Genomic DNA, 24648 nt, shown 5'->3' on the forward strand with positions numbered 1-24648 from the left:
AAGGGCGAGTGGTGTTGTGCATCACTGACTGCTGTCGGTGTGCTGATGGGTGGCCACTTGGATTAGTCTGCTTAGGGACCGAGGGTGTGCGGTATTTGTCCTCGTTAAACTGTGCTACCGTAAAGTGCTCGACTTCGCGTACAGGTCATAGGGCTACCGACAAAATTGCGATGGCATGCCTACGGATCATCCTCAGGGATGTTTCCCAGACCGTCGCCAATAGCCAGCTGTGCAGCTCTAGTACTACGTAAATGAACTACAACCAGAACAATTGCAAGGATACAAAAGTGTAAATTAGATAATATTATCAAATATTGTCTGCATGTGGCCCAGTACGGATAGTCACGATTCAGAAGACGATTTCTAAATCTACTCAAACATCTTTGTATACTTAGTTTAAAAATTAAATAAGATCTTTATTATTAATATTTTCACTTTTAAAATACAGCGTTTAGTTTTCGTTTTAAGGTTTTGTAAGAAAACCGCTCAACGCCAAGTTTTAGTTTTTTAAATTAACAAATTATCTGTTATAGCATAATTTAAATAGATTATTTGTTGACCAGAAATATTTTAACATCAAAAGGAAGAAGAAAAGCTCTATGTATCAAGCGGCTACTTAAGTATTCAGTTTTTTGTTTCTCTTGTAAAATTAGTTTAGGTGGAGATGACCGGTTTTCGAACTCGTTTACGTGCAAAAATCTCCCTTATTACCATCTCTTAAACTTTTTTAGGAAGTTTTATCTTATTACCAATGTATGACAGAAGATTCATATAAAAGTTTTTTTGTCCTGAATGTTACTATTCAATCTCCGTATCTTACCCTTTTCATTTCGAACCCCCAAAGTAACTCCTAAATCAGACAAATAAACCAGGGACAAATTTTCTATCATAAAACACTTCATGCATTAAATTTATGCGTATACTGCATTACACGGAGAATAAAAAGACAAAACTTCCCATGGTTAGAAGACGGTCAACCAGACTAGTTGGAATTTGAATTTAATGAGTTACCGAGAAGGAAACACGTTTTCTTGAAAAAATTTAGTTTAAAGTTACCTCTGGACAAACGTATAAGCGTATGTCAACTTATACTGGAAATTTAATAAAATGCATCCAAATGAGTTTTTTGTTAAATTATGTAAAAATAAAAAAAAGTTTTATTTGCTTTTCAAGTTAAAGCTACCTTCAAAAAATTTATTAAACAACTCGTGTTAAAACCATTAGCTTGGCTTTAATATGTGTTTTTATTTATTAGGAAAATAATTTACACTGATGTCTAGATAGTTAGAGTATTAGAATAATTAATGTGCCATTTGTAAGAAAATATTTGTTTGTTTTATGGCCTTTATTTATGCACGTAAAACTACGAGCTTATGCTACTGAAGATCGAATCATGAAATTTGGACAATGAGTTCAGACAGACAGACGGTCGGATGGACAAACAGACAGACAGAAAATAAATTTTACTACTCATGGTTAACTAATTCAAAAATAAGAACTACATTAAAAAAAAATAGTGCGTGGAGTCCCTCCGCGCGGAAGAAGTTAAACTTCGCAACCTGCGACGTTAATTGTAGAAGAATCAGCAGTCGTAGAAGGATCACTAGTTCTATTCAACGACTCTTTTTCCTGCCCCGCTCGCTTCCGTGCTCTGTAATCACGGTAATATTGTGCATTTTTCCCTCGTGGACCTCTTGAACCAGTGGAAGTGCTTGTGGTTGCCTCATCGCCTCGCACTGGAAAATGTATTTGTCTTAATAATGTATGTGAATGCGTCATAATATAATTTCAAAAGAGAAAACCTAACAATCAATTGATATTCACAAGAGACGTACCTTGTCATAACCTTAAATCCGTCACATTGTCCGTGGGATTGTTCTCAATCATTTTTTACAATTGTTATCCACTAAATTTGAAAATGAATAATACTATCCTATTAAATTATATACACGCGATCGCAACGCTCGAGTACGCCGTCTAGCGGGAGCCTGTAAATATTAGACATTAATTTATCACGTTTCCATTCAGTTCCACCAGAATCACTGTCAGAGTCGGTCGCCATTTTCTTTGCACGAAATAAGAAGCAAAATTTCCCTAAGGAAAAAAGCCGAAAAACTTGAAAAAAACTCTCCAGAACATTGTTAAATCTTTCAGAAACAGAACACGCCAAACATTTGAAGAAAATTCCTCAATAATTTTCAACTTCTATTATCAACAAACTTGCAACTGATAACTTCCGATTTCGCTATGGCATACTGTTACAGATGTGTGTTTCAAGGTAAAATGCATTTCTTCTGTCTTCAATTCATTACAAATTAAACTGAAGTCAACATTGCTTTCGTCATTTCAATAAATAAATGTGAATTCAGAACGTCAAGAACAGCAATTGTTATAGAATATTCTTCTTTGTTATAGAACGGTATATATTTCTGTATCTATATAATTCGGAAAACAACAATAAAGAATCATCCAAATTACTTGAAATAGTGTCATTTGTGCTGATGATTAATAAATTTTTTATCGCTTTGTTGGTAAGTATTTCTTAGTTTTGAAAGAATAGATAATTTCAACTAGAATTCAGCTGTTCTGTTTTTAAGCTACATATTCAAATTCACATCGAGATCTTACAATTATAAAATTTTGATGTGTGGTATGTTATCTAAAAGTAATAAAGGGATAATCTATGTACATATTATTTGAAAATAAAACTTTCAAACGAAGAGCATTTCGTTTGGAATTCTGCGGATTTATAAAGAAGGTAAGTGTCATGATTTTAATAATAAAAAATTAGCTTGTAAAATTTTTTTTTTCTTATTTGATAATAGTTCTCTACAGAATGCTTTTTTACGTCTGATTAAGAACTATAAGAATGAAAAGAGAAACAATATGGAAGTCTTTTATTTCAATATGAGGAATTTTTAAAATCGTTTTTTTATCCTAAGAATTCTTTATTTTACTTTTTTTAGTTTATAACTTTTTTATAAAAATTGTTGTTAAAATAATTGTTTTGAAAAATTAAATGGTATAAAATTATGTGCCAATGTATACTTCTTGCATATTCTAATGTTTGAAGTAATATGTTTCGTTACTTACGTAATAACGTCACCGCAACTACAGATTTGGCGGTTTTTAAGTGCCACCAATCTACACCAACAAATCATAAAATAAAACACTTTATTTAAAATCAAAGTAGTTTATCGGATTTCGGTGGACAATGGGCAAAATATTTCGCTCCTGAAAAAATAAAATTGCATCTTGTTCTATTTTTGGCAATTCCCAAAGACGAATTTTCATAGCACTAAAAAATGGTAACAAAAATCGAAGAACAAATCATTTTGGAATTCTTCTGATTTGTAAAGCAGGTAAGTGTTAATTTTTATAAAATAAAAAATTTTACTTTTAAGTAATTTTTTTCTTATTTGATTTAAATGATAGTTCTCTATAGAATGGTTTTCTGCGTCCGATTATGAATCAAAAAAGAAAAAACATGAAAGTTGTTTATTTTAATGTAAAGAATTTTTAGAATTGGGTTTTTCATTTTTGCTTTGTATCGTAAGCATTCCTTATTTTACGTTTTTTAGTTTCTAAATAATGATTTTTATTGAAACTTGAAATTTTTTTATAAAAATTGTTGTCAAAAAACCTTTTTTACTAAATTAAATTTCATAAAATTATGAGGCTTATGTATACTTTTTGTTCATTTTAATTTTTGAAGTAATATGATTCTTAAAACTATGGAATGTAAAGTTTAAATAGGCCTTTCATGTTATGTCATTAAATTTAGTAAAACTATTTTTCGGGCATTAGGTTTTAACTCTTATAAGAATATACAGATTTTTTTTTCTGTTTATGTGCAAATATTTTTCCGATGTGTTTTGGATGTTCCTTCTCTAAAAAAAAGAGATACCATTTTGTTTTCGTTTGTATAAGAAAGGATATTAAACATTTTTCTTTTTTAAATTTAATTAGCCACGATAAAAAAGGAACGTTGCAATGCTACGTGCTACATTAAAGACGTCTCTAGAGTAAATGAATGACTGTTCATATCGAAATCGCAGGTATCCGTCTCATACAACAACGCCCCCTATAGTTCGTTGCGATCGCGAATACTTTTATGACTTTTATTATTTTTATGCTAGTGAGAACCAAAACAATATGGAAATGAATGAGGGAAAACTGGATCCTACCACGTGATTTCCCGGCCAATAAAAATATATCGTTAAACGTTTAACGTGTAGGAACATCATATGTCACATGACTATTCATATTACTTTTATGAGAGTTGCGAATGGCAACAGATCAAAAAAATAATAATAAAAAATGAGTGTTCTAAAAAATGTCTGCTGATCATTTTTTATCCTGTAACTCTGTTGCGTACAACTGGTGACCCGGACTTTTGACATGGCTACAAAAAACAGTGAAAAGATCGAAGCAACGATCGCCATGGACGCCGAAGCTAATAAAGTAAGCATTAAAATTCCACCTTTTTGGAGAGAGAAACCCGACATTTGGTTTTACCAAGTAGAAGCACAGTTTCAAATAAATAAGATCACAACTGAAGAAACCAAATTTAATTATTTGATATCCCAACTGGAACCGAAGTATGTAGAAAATATTTGGGACATTATTAAAGACACTAAGCCTAACAAATATACCTTGGCGAAAGAAAGACTTTTAAATACGTTTAATGAAAGCGAAAACAAGAGAATTCAGCGCTTAGTTACAGGATTAGAACTTGGAGATTACAAGCCAAGCCAACTTTTGCAAAAAATGAAAAATTTAGGAGCAGACGATTTTTCAGAAAAAGTGTTAAAATCTTTATGGCTTGATAAAATGCCGAATTTTATACGAAATATTCTGCTTGTCAGTGAAGAAAGTTTAGATAAACTGTCTACGATGGCGGATAAAATTCACGAAATGAAAACTGGGGAAGAAATATGTGCTGTTTCACCAAATGTTACCAACAATGATGCTTTAATTGCACGAATAGCAGCATTAGAACAGAAAATTGATTCACTGCAAATAAATGACCGTAGTAGATCTAAATTTAGAAATAATTACCGAAATACATCTCGAAGTCGCAGTCATTCAATAAAAGCATTCAATAGGAAAGGTAAATATTGTTACTATCATTTTAAATTTGGTAATCGTTGCCGACCTGAGAAATGTTATTCACCATGTGCTTGGCGAGAAAAGTCGGAAAACTCCATGATGCAACAGGATTAGCGGCTACAACTGTTGCTGATGTTAATGAAAGCCGCCAGTTCCGATTATTTGTAAAGGATAAAAAGTCAGGTTTACGATTTTTAATTGATTCAGGAGCTGATGTTAGTCTCATACCTGCAACTCTCACTCGAAATAAAACAATAGAAGATTTTAAACTATATGCAGCAAATGGATCCGAGATTACAACCTATGGAATCAAAATATTAACTGTTGATTTAGGACTTCGCCGCTCATTTAATTTCCCATTTATTATCGCCAAAATTAATAAAGGAATAATAGGGGCCGATTTCCTTAATAAGTTTAATTTATTAATTGACATTAAAGAAAAAAGATTAATTGATGGAGTAACCAATTTAATAGTTAAAGGAGAAATTTCTCCAATATGCATGACGGAAAGAATTTCCACTATGGATAAAAATTCTAAGTTTTCTGAATTATTCTCTTCATATCCAAATTTAACTAAGCCAAACTTATTAATTAGTGATGCTAAACATGAAATTCGACATTTTATCACCACAACGGGAAAACCTGTGTTTTCTAAGGCACGACAATTAGATCCAAAAAAATTGAAAATAGCCAAAGAAGAATTTCAATTCATGCTAGACAACGGGATTATTAGACCTTCAAAATCGCCCTGGGCAAGTCCCTTACATATGGTTAAAAAGAAGGATGGGTCTTACAGACCATGTGGAGATTATAGAAGACTAAACGACCAAACAATACCAGACCGATATCCAATACCAAGAATCGAAGATTTCCATCATATTTTAAAAGACACCAAAGTATTTTCTAAATTCGATTTATTTAAAGCTTATTATCAACTTCCTATAAATGAAGAGGACAAACAAAAAACCGCAATAATTACCCCTTTCGGACTCTTTGAATTCAACGTTATGAGTTTCGGCCTCAGAAATGCACCTTCAACGTTTCAACGCTTCATAAATGAAGTTCTGTGTGGACTTGATTTCGTTTTTCCTTATCTAGACGATATATTAGTGGCATCTCGAAACAAAGAAGAGCATCAATCTCATTTAAAACAACTTTTTGATAAATTAGATAAATATGGCCTCAGAATCAATATCTCCAAGTCAGTCATTGCTGTGGAGAAATTGGAGTTTTTGGGATATGAAATCAGTTCGGAAGGATCCAAGCCCCTTTCCCAAAAAGTAGAAGCAATCCATAATTACAAGTTGCCAGAAACCATACGTGAACTGAGAACCTTTCTTGGTCTAATAAACTATTATAGACGATACATCAAAGACGCTGCTAAAACACAAGCAATTCTCCACGAATATTTGAAAGGAGCTCATAAAAATGACAAAAGAAAAATAATGTGGACTGAACAAGCTATTAACATGTTTGAAAAATGCAAACAAGACTTATCCAATGTAGCCTTGCTAACATATCCGAAGTTTGAATTACCTCTATGCCTTTGCTCAGATGCTTCAGATTTCGCAATCGGATCTGTATTGGAACAATACGAAAATGGTGCTTGGAAACCGATAGCTTTCTATTCAAAAAAATTAAATGATGCACAGAAATCATATAGTACCTACGACAGAGAATTATTAGGGATATATCTTTCTGTAAAGCATTTCAAACATCTATTAGAAGGTCGAGAATTTACTATATTTACAGACCATAAGCCACTGGTTTTTGCCTTCAAACAAAAAAATGAAAAAGCATCTCCAAGACAAAATAGACATCTCCAGTACATATCCCAGTTTTCGACTAACCTTCAACACATTATTGGCAAAAATAATATCGTCGCAGACGCGTTATCCCGAATTCAAGAAGTAACTAGTGTAGATTATGAGAAAATTGCTGATGATCAAAGTAGTGATGAAGAATTAAAACAACTAATGCAATCAGACACAACCTTAAAATTTAAACAACAACCACTACAGTCTGGTAAATTTCTATGGTGTGATATCTCTGCTAATAAAATTAGACCATATATACCTAAAAATTCAAGAATGATTGTTTTCAAACTGATACATGGTTTATCTCATCCAGGAATCAGATCAACTATCAAACAGATAGTGTCAAGATTTATTTGGCCTGGAATTCGAAAAGATGTTCGAATTTGGGCACAATCCTGTATTGATTGCCAAAAAAACAAAATTTCAAAACATACTAAATCCCAGTTTGGAGAATATCAACAACCCGATGAAAGATTTAACGAGATACATATTGACCTAATTGGACCGTTACCCCCATCCAATGGAAACAGATACTGTTTGACTTTGTATTGACCGTTTTACAAGCTGGATAGAAGTAGTTCCTATACCTGATATCAAAGCTGAAACAGTCGCCAGATGTTTCTATGAAAATTGGATAGTTAGATTTGGAGTGCCATACAGAGTAATTACCGATAGAGGATCACAGTTTGATTCTGAAACGTTTAAATCTCTTACCAACTTATGTGGAGTAAAAATCAACAGAACAACTGCATATCATCCTCAGTGCAATGGCAAAATTGAGCGTCAACATCGCACATTGAAAACTGCAATAAAGGCACACAACTCTATTAAATGGTCTGAAACCCTTCCTACTATCTTACTTGGTCTCAGAGCTGCTCTACGCGATGACACCAACTATTCAATATCTCAGATGGTTTATGGTAAATGCATTAAACTTCCTGGTGAATTTTTTGATAACTCAAAAGTGACAACATCCACGGAAAACTTTATTAGCAATCTTCAAAATCAAATGGAAACATTAAAACCTTTAGAGTCAAAATATTTCAAAAGGAACAAAGTATTTGTGCACAAAGATTTAAGTTCATGTTCACATGTTTTTATGCGGATTGATAGAGTCAGGAAGCCATTAGAGTCTCCTTATCAAGGACCCTATAAAGTGATAGATAAGTCAGAAAAGTATTTTGTAATTAGTTATAAAGGAAAAAACGTAAGCATTTCAATAGACAGGCTTAAACCAGCTTATCTACTGAATTCTGAAAATGAGAATCCAGATTACGATGAAAACCTAAAAGCTGCAGAACCTAACGAATGTTTAACATCAAATAAATTACAAGAAAATGCAGCCAATCCCGAGCAAAATGTTAAAATGTCTAGATTTGGCAGAAAAATAAAAAAGCCTGTTCGCTTTTTAGAACAAAACTGTATTAATTAGATACATATACATTTATTTTATATATATATATTTTTTATTGCATTGAAACTAGAATGGTATAATTTGTATATATGTTATATTAATATCTTGTATATATGTTTTCGTATTATGATGAGTCATTATGTAGTATAATTTTTGAACTGTATATATGCTGTTATATTATCATTATATGACAAATTTGACATACTTGCCCAAGCATCGTAACTTAGTTACTGGTGAGGGAGTATTGTAGGAACATCATATGTCACATGACTATTCATATTACTTTTATGAGAGTTGCGAATGGCAACAGATCAAAAAAATAATAATAAAAAATGAGTGTTCTAAAAAATGTCTGCTGATCATTTTTTATCCTGTAACTCTGTTGCGTACAAACGCAACCTTGTTGGAAGTCGCATAAGAAGTATAACTTCAATAATATATAAAATCATCCAATTATGAGACCTGTTTTAACAACTATCTATTTCTTATAAAAATATTTTCTGTTTCAGACTTATCAGATAAAGGAGGAACATATTTATGACAAGCTGCTTCTGTATTTTTTACTAGAAGTAAAAATTCCCGGTTACTGAATTATTATATCTTAATAAAAATATATCTGGATAATATTTAGTAAATTTTGCTACTAGAATGTATCGTATCATGAACATTTTAAACTTTCCCTTTTCTCTCCTCTTTAACTATTTCCTCAATATTTAACTGCAATGAATGGACATTTCCACTTACAACAAACATGGACACATTTCCACATTGGACAAAATCATAGAAACTTTTCTATATAAACTTATATTTTCATATCCTCAAGCGAATTATCTACTAAGAACTAACTAACCTCCTCTCTTCTCAAAGAATGTACTTATCTACTAACTCTACTTAGAGAATTATTTTAAAACTTTAGAAGTGTTTATGTCATGCGATTTCTCATATATGTCAATAAAGTTTTTGAAGGTTTGAGGTGCTGACAATAAATTATGAACGAAAAAAATGTTTTTGGACACTCTGTGCCAAAAAGTACAGCGATAAGCTTGTAACTCCAATTACATTGATTATATGAAAAATAATTGCACATAATTTCGTAAACCAAACTTAAATATTCAGGGAAATATGGAAATTTTTATTTAAAAAAAAAAAAAAAAAAAAATTCTTTTTTTTTAAAACTTTTTTTACTATATTTGCAGAAGTATTCAATTAAATTAAACAATATTTTTAAAGTAATTTTTAATTAATGATAAAAGTATAATTTTAAAATTTGAAAAAAATCGTTAAGAATGACTGAAGATATGAGTATTTAAATTAATCCTTTCATACTGCGCATGCACGGAAGGAAAAAGAAAGAATCGTGTTTGGTAATTATTAGAATCGTATTTGGTAACTTATGTAAAAATCCGATTTGAATATCTTGAAACTGTAAGAAGTTCTAGCGAATTTCTAAGTATATCTTGCACTTTTTTATAGATAGCTCCTGTCGAAAAGGGTTTTTCCACAAATAGATATCATTTTATATCTTAAAACAAAATTTCAGAACAATAATACCTTAAAATGATGGTCTGGACAACAAAATGCGATGGTATTAAGAAATAAAACATAATTTAACAGGTTGTGATCCTATATAACGCCGATGCCATTTTTAATAAATCTTATTGAATAGTACAAAACCTAGTTTAATAGTACAATCTTGAAAAACTCCTTACCATTTAAAGATTTCTTTCCAAATCAGCGAAAAGTACTTAGAAAATTGCTAGAAACTTTTTAAATTTTCAAGATATACAAATCGGACTTTTTTCATAAGGTATCAAATACGATTCAAAATGAAAATTTTGAAAAAATCTTTTTAAATATTTTCTATGCTTGCGCAATATGAAAATATTTCTTTAAATATTCATATCTTGCTCAATTTTTCTTCAAATTTTAAAATAATATTTGTATTATTAATTAAAAATTACTCTAAAAAACTTTGTTTAATTTTATTTAATATTTATGCAGTTATAGCAAGTGCAAAAAAATTAGTTTTTTATAGAAATGCCCATATCTTCATGAATATTTAAGCTAGGTTTACGAAATTATGTGCAGTTATTTCATATGATAATCAATGTAATTGACATGAGTTAAAAACTTGTAGCTGTATTTTTTTTTTTTTTTTTTTTTTTTTTGGCATAAGATGTTTGAAAACACTCTTTTCCGTTCGTAATTGATTACCAGTCTCTCAAACCTCTAAAATTTTTAAACTTTGTTGATATGTATGAGAAATTGCATAACTTAAGAGCTTCTAAATACTTAAAATAACACTCTAAGTATTTATTGAGAAATATGAAAAAATGATTTAGCATAGAAGTGTTTCCATTATTTTGTCCAACCTCTGTATTATCTGTCTTAAAAAGTTATGATTTTAATATAATTCCATCATAATAATGGTATAATTATATAAATCAACTATTAAATCATATCATAATCATTTATATGTATGATAATCCAGATAAAAAAATATAAACACTTGAGAAAAACCACTGCCAAAGAAATACACTAATCCGAGCTGTTAAGTTTCACCCTAGAAATTGTTTTTCTTACGACCTGTATTAGTAAGGTAAGAAGACTCGTGTACAGAGTAGAATTTAGTTTCTGTCTTTATTTTTTTTACTAATAAAAAAATAAATAAATAAAATATTTAAAAAAAAATTAAAGAAAATAAATAAATAAATAAAAAACTATTTTCGTTTTCATTTAAACTGTGAGATTATATATATTGGCATGTAGATACTTTAGCATTCATCAAACGAGAATTAGATTTTAATAACACATTTCTTATTATTTAGTGGTTAAATTTAAATTTATTTCATTTTAAGATATCAAAATTGAGTCGAGTATAAGCGCTTGTAGTTGAGTAATAATTTTTTTAATTTACTTACTTCGCATTAGAACAAAAAAATATTTTTCTTAATGGTATACTGAAAAAGTCCTTGACGTAATGAAAAAATTACCTAAGTTTTAACGTTACATTAAAGACCAAAAGAATACAATTCACTAATTTCCATCGCCTACTTTAAAATAGAGCACACTTTTGAAAATTACAACGTTTTATTAAAATGGTAAGAAAAATATTTAATAAAAAAAGACTTTTATTGCAATGAAAAGAGAAATAATTTTTATGATAAAATGGACGCTTTAAAATGCATTTCACAAATTTTCAGATTGCTAGACAAATTACAAAAAGATAAAGATTATTCATGAAACAGTTTTCTCCGTTTATTTAAAATTTTACTTAGAGGGTGCTTTTTTGTACTTTAACGTATAATCTGTACTTTAAATTTTAAAAAAAAAATTGTCTTTATTTCTTTATTTTCTACCTTTATTATTTATATTTAATGATTTTATTTTTTAATTTGTATTTGGGTCCTTTATTAATTATTCTTTAAACATGCTCGATTAATGTGCACACTCATATGCATTTGCTAAATTTCTCAACTCTTATGAATAAGTTCTATTTTAATTTTTTTTTTTCTGTGCATCTTTTTCATCTGTTTAATTGTGTGTTTTACAAAAAAAAATTTAAAAACCAAATTTTATTAGCAGAAAACCCATTTTTTATTTTTTAATGACCGAAAATAAAACGCACTCTCTTGATTCTTTTAATGTTGTAAAGTATATAATTAACATTATGTGAAAAAAAAACATTTAGATAGTATAAATTTTATATCTAATGTAAAAAATTCTTGAAATTTGCAAAAAGATTTCTCCAAGAAATTATTTTAAAGCAAATTTTTAAATATATATATTATTAGGAAGTCGTCACTTTTTTTCTTCCCTCTAATGACACAAAAATTAAGATAATTTCCACGTAAATAAAATAAAAAAAGTTTTCAGCGTTAAGAACACATGAGTCACCTTCTCTAGCTACGCCTATTTGTTAAATTGAGTTAAATTTCCAAGTACGCCGCCATCGCAGTTTTAATCTAAAAGATTTTTAAAAAAATTGTTTTTTTAACTTTTTTAGCATGAATTTTTTTCACAAAACATTTTTATCAAAATTTGTGACATGATGGCTTCCATTTCACATGGAATGATCCTGAAAGAATTCGAATTAGTTTTCCTGTGCCTCTTCTTAGTCTGTTATAATTTATATTTCATAAATTACTTTTTAAAGGTCAAGATATAAATTAAAACGCTTTGATATATTTATAGATAATTCTGAGTTCCATCTCCCCAAACCAATCGATAATGCTCCCTGCTTATTTTTACCTTTGGCGCTTAGGTCGCGATTTTTCAAACCCCGTTTCACTCCCCTCGAACCTTCCCCCTAATCGATAAAGCAGCAGATTTCCCGCTGTAGGAAGACAACACTGATTTATAAACAGTAAAGATATAATTTGACGAAATGATAAATTTACTAAGCCTGGTTTTGTGTGAAACTATCAGAAATCTTCCCGGGGTCAAAAAACCAAGGAAAGGAACAGCATTATACTACCAATTCTATTTACTACATTTCGTTTGTTCTTTAGTTATGTGTTTTACAGCCTATTTTCCTGACTTCTTAAACATGATCCGGGCTAAAGAACAACTCCCGAGTGACTACTTTCCTCAGAACTCTCTGTTAAGATGCCTAACTTCTTTGAACTACTTCATCAGCTTCTTCTCTAAATACTGCGCAATTCCGTGCTATATCGCCTGGTTCTTCATAGCTCCGATATTTACCAACTCCAATCTGAGGTGGTACGTTGTAAGTTTGTTTAGAACACCAAAACCATTCGACTGCGATGATTTTGAGGAATCTCCCGAGGATATCAACCGTAAAGTGAAATTGCATCGCAGATATGCTTTGCGCAGGGGTGATTACGATCGAAATATAAAAATTATATTGAGTAAGAACATTTATTACAAGAGAATCGATGAAAACGAACTCACCAAGACGGAGAGGGAATTCTGGCCTGATTTAAATCATAACAGTGTTTTAAGCCTTTACAAGTTTCATGCAACAAGTGTGGACCCTTTTTATGTTGTACAGGAAATTTCATGGAGGAATGGATTGGGCGATATTTTATATAACGATGGCTTCAATAACAGAGTTGATTTTTTTCGTTTTGCAATCAAGTGGACTCACGACATATTGATGGGACTTCAATACTTGCACAGTAAAAATCTTTATCACCTAAATTTAGAGCCAGACAGTATCGTGTTGGAATTCGGAGGAAAATATGATGCTTATAATTCCAAAGCAGTTCTTGCTAATTTCCAGCATATGGCAAAACTTAAAGAAAACTCTAAGGAAGTTAAAGAAGATGCAGTTGGTTTCTACGAATATTATCGGTAGGTTTTTCTTAAAATTAATTTTTTATGCCTGTTACTACTTTAAACTGTCATAAAAATGTAGAAGAAATTTTAAAAAATAATAATATTTTTTAAAATTACTAAACTGAGTAAATAAGAAGAAATAACTGAAATTTTTTGTAAATGAAAATTGATTGTATATACATGGCAAAACCCTTTATTTTCATTTTTAGAACAATTGCAATTTTACAATTTCACTATTAAAATTACTATGGTTAAAAATAAATAAATAAATTATTTTTTCGGCATTTTATTATAGAATACAGAGCATTAGATGTTAACACAGAATAAAAAAAATAAAAAAATCACTATCATTCAACACTTAGCCGAGCATCATATCCTATCCTGTACATCCAATTAACCCCTCCTCAGAATAATATATAAATAATTGAATTTTGAAACCTCTAATAAGAATTTTGATTCACCTCTAACTAATAGAATTTTGAAACTTATTCCCAATTTATATCTAGATCTGTTCTTTCGATATCCCTCTAGCAGTCTCAACTAAAATAGGAGGTTTTGCACTTTTATACTGAAATTAAAAGAAAGTTTATAATAAATAGATGATCATAAACAGTTAGTTAATAAGCATTTTTTATCAGTTTCTAAAGCTAAAATAAATATGTCTTGCCACAATCTCAGTATAATTTCTCTGGAAAAAAAACTTACTAATTACACTAAGGAGCAATATTTTTTTCCTGATGCATTTGATTTTTTAACGGATCTTGCATATTTTCACGTTGCTGATTTCAAATCTGCAATTGGTTTCTTTCGGCAAGCTACAGTTTTTTTAATGACATTTTTAGTCAAAATGTACAAGATCAAAAGCGTCCTAAAAAAACAGGGAGTCTCATAAATACTGCGATAAACTTCTTTGAGAGTTAAGGCTCATCATCAGGATTACAATTGCATAAGAATCCCTGAACGGAATTGCCATCGTACGCAACTAGGGGCACTTCCCTAGTATGAATTGTTTCCTGGTGTACTTTTGAGCAGGTCATAGCAAGGAAGTGCCCCTAGCCGCGTACTATGACATTTCCGGGCATGGGTTCCTATGGAATTTTAATTCTGATGATGCCTCCTAGCTACCATAGAAATTTGTCGCAACATTTATCCAATCCCTTGTTATATACAACGTTTTTAAACTTGCACATTTCTATAAAATAGAAACTAAAAATCTCTTTTTCAAAAACAAATCTGTAGCTTTACAAGCAAGAATACTTTCAGATATGAAATTCCTACATTCGAATCAGAAAAGAAACAGCAAAATTAGGTATAAATGTAACAGAAAGTTTGTTCCCCAGTGTTCTCACAATTCAAAATGTTATCACATGTTCCCCAGTGTTGTCACAATATGTTTTCTTAATACAGTCAAATCCCGCTATAGGGAACCTTCAAGGGAACGAAATTTCGGTTCACTATAACCGGGAGTTCACTATATCCGTTACTCAGGTAATTTAACTAATGGTTCCCAAACTCCTCCCTTTCATTACACATTATTCAAATAAATGACTGAAAAATATTATGTAGTAGCAAAAAATGTGTTATTTTTCATTACTCTTCGTCTTGCGTACAAAAAAAAAATTAGTAATCTGTAGCTGATGAGCAATCCTCAACATCAGATATGGAAACACTTCCCGTCTCTCAGATAATTTTTCCTGAATTTCCGTTATTCCGCTTTTTAAACCTGTCTAACCTGCCATTCGAGCACATAAAAGTAGTCTCATAAAGTTGCTTAGCAAATTCATCGACATTAGTCCAGATACTGGAAGATTGCGGCTTCTTCGATTGGTGAACTACTTCAGTAATACTTCTTCAACATCCTTGTGATCTGCTTTTCTCAACTTTTTTCTGCCATCTAAATTTTTTTCATGAGCAGACATTATTAATTGCCTATTTTTCCATATGTTACAAGCTGCAGATATGGATAGTTTATATTCCCTGCAAATATCAGCTTGATTGCATCCATTTTCATTTTTTCTGATTATGCCCATTTTATCATCAATGGAGAACGTTTTACGTTTACTGCTCGCCATAGTTAAATTTGAGACACTTGTTTGCAGGATTTTTTAAACTGCAAAAGACTTTTATCAAAAAGGAGTTGAAATGAGGGCCTTATCAACACATATTAGTGTCCAACCCTTTGACCAATAATGATTAATTACTCATTCCCTCTGACAGAAAATGCATATTGATCCCACTGACACCTTATATGTGCATCGTCTGCCTGAGTTGGAAGCATCTGCTTGGTTTGTTTAGGGATGGGAAAGTGAGATAAAAGGAGCAAACAAGAAAAAATGCTTATCGCTACATTCCCCTCTATAAATCTCTTTAAAAATCGGTATATGTACTTATTTTGAAGTAGAAATTTCAAAATTGTTACAAAAAAATTACGAAAAAAATCAGTCGGAAACAGAAAAAAGTTCCTTATATCCAACTTCCTCACTTTTTTGGCTCACTGTATCCTCAAAAAATAACATTATCCGTGTATAGCAAGGCACGAGACCGAACATTTCGTTCGCTATATCCGGGAGTTCACTATAGCGGGGTTTGACTGTATATTCCTCACTTTACCCACAACTACATTTATCTTATGCAAAGATTGCTCCTCCCCTCCCCTTTCTTTTCAATTACATAGGAAACTACAAATTTCTTCCTCCCTTAAAATCTATTTGAATATGACCAGATTTAATTTATATTTCATTGAGAATATGCTGTGCATGATCGATATGTATACCATGTTTTACATTTCAGACCCCCTGAATGCTTCGTGAAAGGCAAAGTTGACGCTGAAAAATGCGACATGTGGGGCTTGGGCATCATCTTGCTGGAGATGTTCTCGGGTGGTCTGCTGGCGCTTTGGCAAGATCAATATTCCGAATTCAATTGCAGACGTAGAGACAACCAATTGAGCAAGTTGTTAGTCATGTCCAACTTCAATGCAGCAGCAGATTCAGCGCACAAGTGTTTCAGGTCCGCTTCAGATGAGGATGAAGAGACACATGAACTTGAAACATGGAACACAGCATTGTTTTGGCAGACTTGGGTATTTGTAACGGACTTGCTTAAACTGGACAGTTACACGAGAATAAATCTGGAGAACAGTTTGCAACATGGATTTGTAAAAAACGTCTGTAATTTAGTCTTGAAACCTGGAGTTAAATGCACACAAACAGGTATGCTTTTTAATATAATGCACACTAAACATTATTTTAAGTTTACTTATTTGCTTGATATCTACCGTATCTGAAAAACACCTGTATTTCTATATATTTTAGCAAATATTTATTTATTTGACCTGATATAATTCCGTCATAGTTCTTAACCACAGATTTTAAGTATCTTTTTTTCCCCCTCTATTAGCATTACATTTACTGCATATTAAGTATTTCTTAATTAATATGTTAATATGTACCTATCGTATTATGTGAAACACTAATGCATATATATCGTCGGCGAATTTTGGGCATAGTTCGAAATGCGAGTTTACGAAATGAACATAGCTCAAAACACTTGTTTACGAAAATAGACATCGCTCTAAATGCGTGTTTACGAAAATGGACATAGCTAAATACGTGTTTATAAAAATGGACGCAGCTCGAAATGCGTATTTTCAAAACTGGATGCAGCTCGAAATGCGTGTTTATAAAAAGGGGCACAACTCGAAATGCATGTTTACTAAAATGGACCTTGCTCGAAATGCTTGCTTACGAAAATGGACACAGCTTGAAATGCTTAATTATTTTTTTATTTTCTTAACTTTTTCTTTTGTTTTTACACATATTTCTTACTTAAGTTTATGATTAAAAAAAAACTGTTGCATCTCCAAGCCCTGAAATTTATAATTTTTGTATATATAAAAATTCTATGAATTATTTGACCTAAATGTAATTTCGAAGTAGCATTTGTAATGAATATTGTAACCAAATTGTGATGCATATAAATTGAAAGAAATGTTTATAAATCAAAGGTTCCACATGAGGTTTCACTTCATTTCAAAAAGAGTTCAGCATGCATAAAAAGCAAGAATAAATACATAAGTATACAATGATGAGCTGAAATTGGGAAACAATCCGAAGGAATTGCGGCGAAAGCAGTTCCGGGGTTGACAAGGACAGCGAGCAGGGACTGAAGCCTTATCGATGATCAAACAAATGCAAAGTATTTTCTAATTTTTCAATTTTCAATAATTATATCATTCTTTCGAAAAATCTAACGAACAATTATTTATTTTTACTTCTATTTAATGAATTGGTTGGAAATTTTATGATTATTATTTAAGGAGACGGAACAGGCTCTCACAAATGTTCAGCAGGAGGATTTCAAGGTGTTAGCTCCGCCTGTGGCTATAAATAATCAGTTCTTTAAATGATATGAAACTATTTTTGTTCAAAAATGCATATGGAACATTAAAGGTGTTACATATTTTCTACCCCTAATAAATGTATTTATTAAATTATCAAAAATGAAGCAAAAAAGCATACACATTAAACATAAACATCAAAATTTGATGAAGAACTAGTATTGTGAGCAGTTGAATTAAAAATATCAAGAGCAGGATGATTTCAAATAATTATCTTGCCTTATTTCTCTGTTTACTTTGGTAATAGAACAGGTTTTGATGAATTTTTTTCTCGCTTTCCTTGTTAATGATTCAGAACTGTTTGATAGCAATTTTGTTTTTTCCTCTCTTGAATACTAACTAGTATATTATAAATTATTTTACTCTAATTTTTTGACGAAGTGTCTAAAAACTGCATATGAAAGGTGGCAATTGCAGTGCATCCTATATAAATTGAATTCATTTCATTTTATTCTCTTTTATTTCAGAAGATTTTAAGAAGAAATTTAAAGAGTTTTGTGAAAATGTTGAAACCTCTAGTGATGATGAAGCATAAGATTAACAAGAAAAGGACTATACTGAATTCTGACAAGTTCATGAAAATTATGGCTGTGCTATAGTGTCTCAATTTACACACTTTCATGAACACTGTTTTTAATATTTTATGTACTATGTTTATTTAGATAACAGAGTGTTTAAAGTGTGAACTCAAATGATTGTCCATCCTCTCGATTTCTTTCAACTTCCAGAATCCTTTTGTGTCACATTTAAAAAGTATTTAAAATATTTTTTTTAACTTATTAGACACTTGTGCTGACTATTTATGAATATTTGCAAAGTATTTATCTTTGAGGAGTATAAATTACTTTGCAAAACGCGGTTTTGTATTGTTTAAGGAGTGAACTGAACCATTATCTCGATTTCTTTTTACCACCTAATTTCCTTTTGAAAAAGTATTTAAAATATCTGTTAAAAAGTATTTAAGATATTTTTAATTACTTTTGCGCCTTGGCGGCAAGAGAATGCTTACAAAGCAAGAATTGCTTTGTAAAGTGTTATGTTGTTCAAAAAATGATTTTAACTGTACTTTTAACCTAAGTCCTTTGGTACCACAAATGAGAAGAATTTAAAATATTGTTAACAACATAAACACTTGTATTGACTATTTCTGATTATTTACAAAGCAATTATCTTTGAGGAAGTTTGTCTTACTGTTGGACATTTTGAACGGCAAGGAAAAAATTTATCTAAATAAGAGAATCATTTAGTTTTATCTTCATTATTTCTTATTGCAGAATCATTTTTACTTTATCAAACATTAATAAAAAAATTAAATTTAGAAAAGTAATTAAAAAAATTACTTCAAATTTATTTTAAAACCTTTAAAAAAAACTATGTTAAGTAAAATATTGTTATAATCATTGTATTCAATCATTCGTTCATTGTATTCAATCATTATTTTTGTTGTGCAAACTATTTAAGGGTAATTTAATGAAAAAAACTGGCCTTTGCATGTTTAAATTAAAACAAAAATTATTTTGGATAGTAAATATCCTACTCACAATCTAAATTATTTCTTATGTTGTATGTGTAAACGTATAATATTAACCTTCGGTTTAGGGCTGGTATAACACGTGAACCAGAATTATGGGCTTCATTATACTAAGCGCCGTAATGGCTAAATGAGTTAATGATCTTAATATTCTCTGGATGGAAACTGGCCAAATCAGTTGCTAGGAGCACGTTTAATGGATGAAAAGCTAAAGGTCCGAAGACATAAGAAGGTCATGTAAATTCTACTTGTCGTTGCTACATGTTCCAATTGTCGTTCTGTTAGCATATTTTTAATATTTTTAAGGCAAAAATTATTTATGACTGTATCTAATAAAACAATTTGATTATGTCATTTTTTCTCACATCACAAATTAGTTTATCATATCAAAGTGTAATAAAAAAATGATTTTCATTAAATATTATTCATGACAATGTTTTACTCAAATATATTAAATGGTTTTGAATATTATATGGCTATGAAAATATGTACTAATAAAAAAATAGTGTTTTTAACCCATTACTGTCTGGCCACAATTGTCTATACATGAAAAACACTTACGTGAAAAAAAGTGGTAATTCAAATTTGCTTAAACCAAGTGGATACTTCCTTCTGTTATCTAGCACTTAAACTTTAAAAATATAATAGATAAAATATAATAAAGCGAAATAAAATTATTTATATAATTAACATATCAAGAAAGACAAAACTATCTTGTTTATTCAAAATAAATCTTAATAATGAAACACTTGGGCTACCACTTTTTTTCTTTTTAGAGAAACCAAACATCCCTTTTAAAAGGGCGGTTCAAATTGGTCAAATGGGTTCAATACTTTGTAACATATGTTTATTTACTCTTATAAGGTGCTGAATTATGTGGTTAAAACTTTTATTTCATAAATAAAATTTCTCTTTTTAAATATTTCAATGTTTTATTCTTTTTCTTCATAAATTATATTATTTATTTCACACTATTCAAAAAGCTAACTAATACGTTTTTTCTTATCTTATTTTCTTACTTAACTTATTGAAACACACACATATATATGTACACACACATATATATATATATATATATATATATATAAAATAAATACAAGAAAACACGAAGAAAGTTAAGAAAAACAGTAAGTTTCATTTATTGCGCATAAGCTGCAAGTAAACAGAACTCATTAGATAAGTTCAAAATGAAGATAAAACAAAGAAAAATTATAGACATATGAAAAAGGGTGGGAAAATAATAAGTAAAAAAATAACAAACAACAGTTTAAAAGGATGAAGTTTTATTTAAATAAAACTTCATCCTTTTTTTTTTAAGCTGCTGTTTGTTACTTTTTTACTTATTATTTTCCCACCCTTTTTCATATGTCTATAATTTTTCTTCGTTTTATCTTCATTTTGAACTTCTTGTATTTATTTTATATATATATATATATATATATATATATATATATATATATATATATATATATATATATATATATATATATATATATATATATATATATATATATATATATATATATATATATATATATATGTATATGTATATATGTATATGTATATGTATATATGTATATGTATATGTATATATGTATATGTATATGTATATATATATGTATATGTATATATATATGTATATATATATATATATGTATATATATATATATATATATATATATATAAATATATAGTAGAGCGCCGATTATCCGAACGTCCAATTATCCGAACTACGTCCAAATTCGCTCCTTTTTTTTAAGTTTAGAATACTTTTTAACTTGTCGACATTTTTTCTAAATTTAGAAGAATGAAAAATATCCACTACATCTGAAGACCATATTTAATTTGCAACCTTCTTCAGCAGTTTTCTTATAGTAGCCATGCAAAAATGTATTGTTATGCAGTTTGACCTACATACCCCTTTAGCCCTCTTCAACTGAAAATTATCTTCAAAGAATGCGAGCTTCATTTTGACAATCTACAATCTTTGGAATGAGGAAGGTGTTTATGAATAGATAACTGCTGAAGTTCTACAATTGGATCATGGGTACTTTTCATTTATGGTTAATGATTAGTGATTACAGTGCTTGGAATCTTAAATCTTGGAATAAAATTCTTAACAGAAAAACAAACGAAACTGAAGTTTCTGAATCAGTAGATTTTTCGGGTGAAAAGATGCCAGGTTATACAGCAGAAGAAATTTAAGACTGGTGTCGAGACAATGAAAACGACTTAGGATTTCAAATTTTAATTGATGATGAAATTGTTGCTGAAATTTTTAATGAAAATCGGAACTCTACAGACAAAGAGGAAGAAGTAGGTGATCAAGTTCAAGATAGTGGACCTTCTCATATAGAAGCATGCAATTCATTAGATATTGCAATGAATTGGCTAGAACGTCAAAATGATGTTGATCCAGTTCAGTTGATTTATTTAAAAAGAATAAAGGATGTCGCTGCACAAAATAGAGCATCTTCTTTGAAACAAAAGTTTTTGCTGAATATCTTTTGCAATGGAAAATAAAGAAAAACGTGGTAAAAATCAGTAATTGACAAAAAAATTATAAAAAAGCTGAAATATGATAAAAATAATTCAAATTGAAAAAAAAGTAATACAAAAAAATATTTAAAAATTGAAAAAAAAGTTTTAAACACGCCAGAGATATTTTAGATGGTACTGCCAGTCCTAAGTCCAGAAAAAGTGTGAAGGGAAGCTAGTGCATAAATAATAATCATTTAAACTAGATTTTAAATAACTTTCCTACTGTCCGAACTTTTCATTATCCGAACTACGTTCGGTCCCGAGCAGTTCAGATAATCGGCGCTCTACTGTATGTATATATATATATATATATATATATATATATATATATATATATATATATATATATATATATATATATATATATATATATATATATATATATATATATATAGTTCAAATAGTTTTAATACGTATAAGAGCTTCAATTTGAATTTCGTTTCCAAAACCTGGTATATATTTTATCATTACTATAATGTCCTTAATATTGCGAAAAAAGATTTAAAAAATGGTTAATGAACCGCTGTGATGATGTGACAGGTATTGATAGATAAACCAATACCAGTACCAAAAATTATACTATTTGCCGACGGGAATAAAATAAGGAAAAGTAGAAAATGTTATATTTTTAATGAAAATTCCAATTTTAAATCTGTATAGCGTAAAATTGTTATTTCGAATCAGACAAAATAATTTTCGTTTACTACATGTTATTTTTAAAGTTAATTTATAAATTTGGGAAAAAAATGTAGTTCACTTGAGTATACGTATGGCATATAGTTTGTGACCTTCTTTGTATGTCACAGTCTTAAGAAATGAAGAGAAACCACTCCAACTTGCTCAGCCCTGCCGGTCGAAGACTGCCAGTGTACAAATTTGTGACCGGCGCAAGCTAAATCTATCAGGGTCACAAAGTCCTCCCAGTTCCCTCAACAACGCAATACCTCTTGGGGTACATCGGAGATTTATAGTGCTGTGGTTTAGATCAAAATTATGATTATGATTTGCGGAAGGATGGAGTGTGAATGTGTCCTCCCAGTAAAACGAGATGTAACGTTCGTATGTTGTCTCCGGATCATCTTCAGGGATGTTTCCCAGATCGTCGCCAATAGCCCATCGTGCAGCTCTAGTGCGACGTAAATAAAAGTACGAATACTAGTACCAACTCGCTGAGCTCGTCAACTCCAGGGAATGCTTTCTCAATTCCTAGTATTTTATCTCATTTTAATTTAGAAGAATAAATCTTTAAAAATCGTTTGATTTGGTGATATACATTCTTTTACAAAAAGTGATGTATATTCTTTTGCGTCAGTCAAGTTCTATTTTTCTCATGACGGCGATCGGAAGCTCGGAAATCACATCGTAGCTTTCTCGTAGTAAGGTGAGTACGTAGCTTTTTCACTGCACGTTCACACGAGCAATCGCACTGGAATGCGATTCGTGCTAAAGATTCGCATGTGCACGGAACGAGTGGCTAGATCGAGCGGTGCATCCATAGTTATAAAGGCAGTCCCCTATATTAGTCCCTGGGTGCATCTAACAGAACACGCCCACCATTACGTTTCATTCACATCATCAAGAATTAGTGTAATGCTGATCAATTTCATAATGACTAATAATTTCGAAACGATAACCAACTTACCCTCATTTCACAGCCATTATTTTTTTCCCTGTTTAAACCCATCTTGTCTATTTAATTTATTTCTCTTTAGAAAGAAAAAACAGTTCTTTTGAAAACTAAGCCTTTTCTCTGATTCAAATTATTAAATTGTTTTCGTTTTTCTCATAAGATAAAAAAATTTAAGGCTTATTATAATTTAAACACAAAGCTGAATACATATATTTTTATTTCAGTATAGATAACATGTGCATAAACTTTTTTTTTAATAACTTCCAAAACACAGATATATTGAAGGAATATTTCTAGTTTAAATATTCTAATAATTATTTTAAAAAAAATTATCTTGAATCTTGAAAATGTTGGAAAGTTTTTTTAATAAAACTCTAAATAAAGAGTTTCTTTAATATGTTTAAAATAAACTAAAAAAATAACATAATTTGAAATTGTTAACTTTTTAAAATATTCAGAGTAAAAACTTATACAATTTCTAACAACTTACCACTAGATAATTATATACATACATATTTAATCAAAAATTCTAATTTCTTAAAATAAAAAAAGGCTTTGAAATTTTTTTCTATAAAAATTTAAAAGTAAAAAGAAAACAATTTATCCCTAATAGAAGTATTAGGTTAGACTGAGAAAAAAAAAAATTTTTTTTTTTTAAATTTGTCTCTATGATGAAATATTCACTGTGTAAGACTAAAAACATTTCGTAATTTTTTAAAAAGAAAAAGCTACGAAAAAAAAGATTCCATATTAACTGTAAATAAATTTTAAAATCGTACGAAACATGATTGAATTCAAGAATAAAAATATTACATATATTTTGTTGTTGTTGTTGTTGATTTACGTCGCACTAGAGCTGCACAATGGGCTATTGGCGATGATCTGGGAAACATCCCGGAGGAT

The 24648-nt window shown here is 30.0% G+C and overlaps 1 protein-coding gene across 1 annotated transcript; it reads left to right on the forward strand.

Moving 5' to 3' along the window:
- The first annotated feature begins 12582 nt into the window (after window positions 1-12582).
- Window positions 12583-20498, forward strand: LOC107452949 (uncharacterized). Its single transcript, XM_016069579.4, has 3 exons — window positions 12583-13659; window positions 16435-16856; window positions 18511-20498. The coding sequence occupies exons 1-3, from the start codon at window positions 12731-12733 to the stop codon at window positions 18576-18578; spliced, it is 1419 nt and encodes a 472-aa protein (XP_015925065.4). The 5' UTR covers window positions 12583-12730; the 3' UTR covers window positions 18579-20498.
- Window positions 20499-24648: the final 4150 nt, after the last annotated feature.

This window comes from Parasteatoda tepidariorum, chromosome 1, assembly GCF_982258835.1.
Source record: "Parasteatoda tepidariorum strain Cologne lab strain chromosome 1, Ptep-v5.0, whole genome shotgun sequence".
NCBI classification, from domain to species: Eukaryota; Metazoa; Arthropoda; class Arachnida; order Araneae; family Theridiidae; genus Parasteatoda; species Parasteatoda tepidariorum.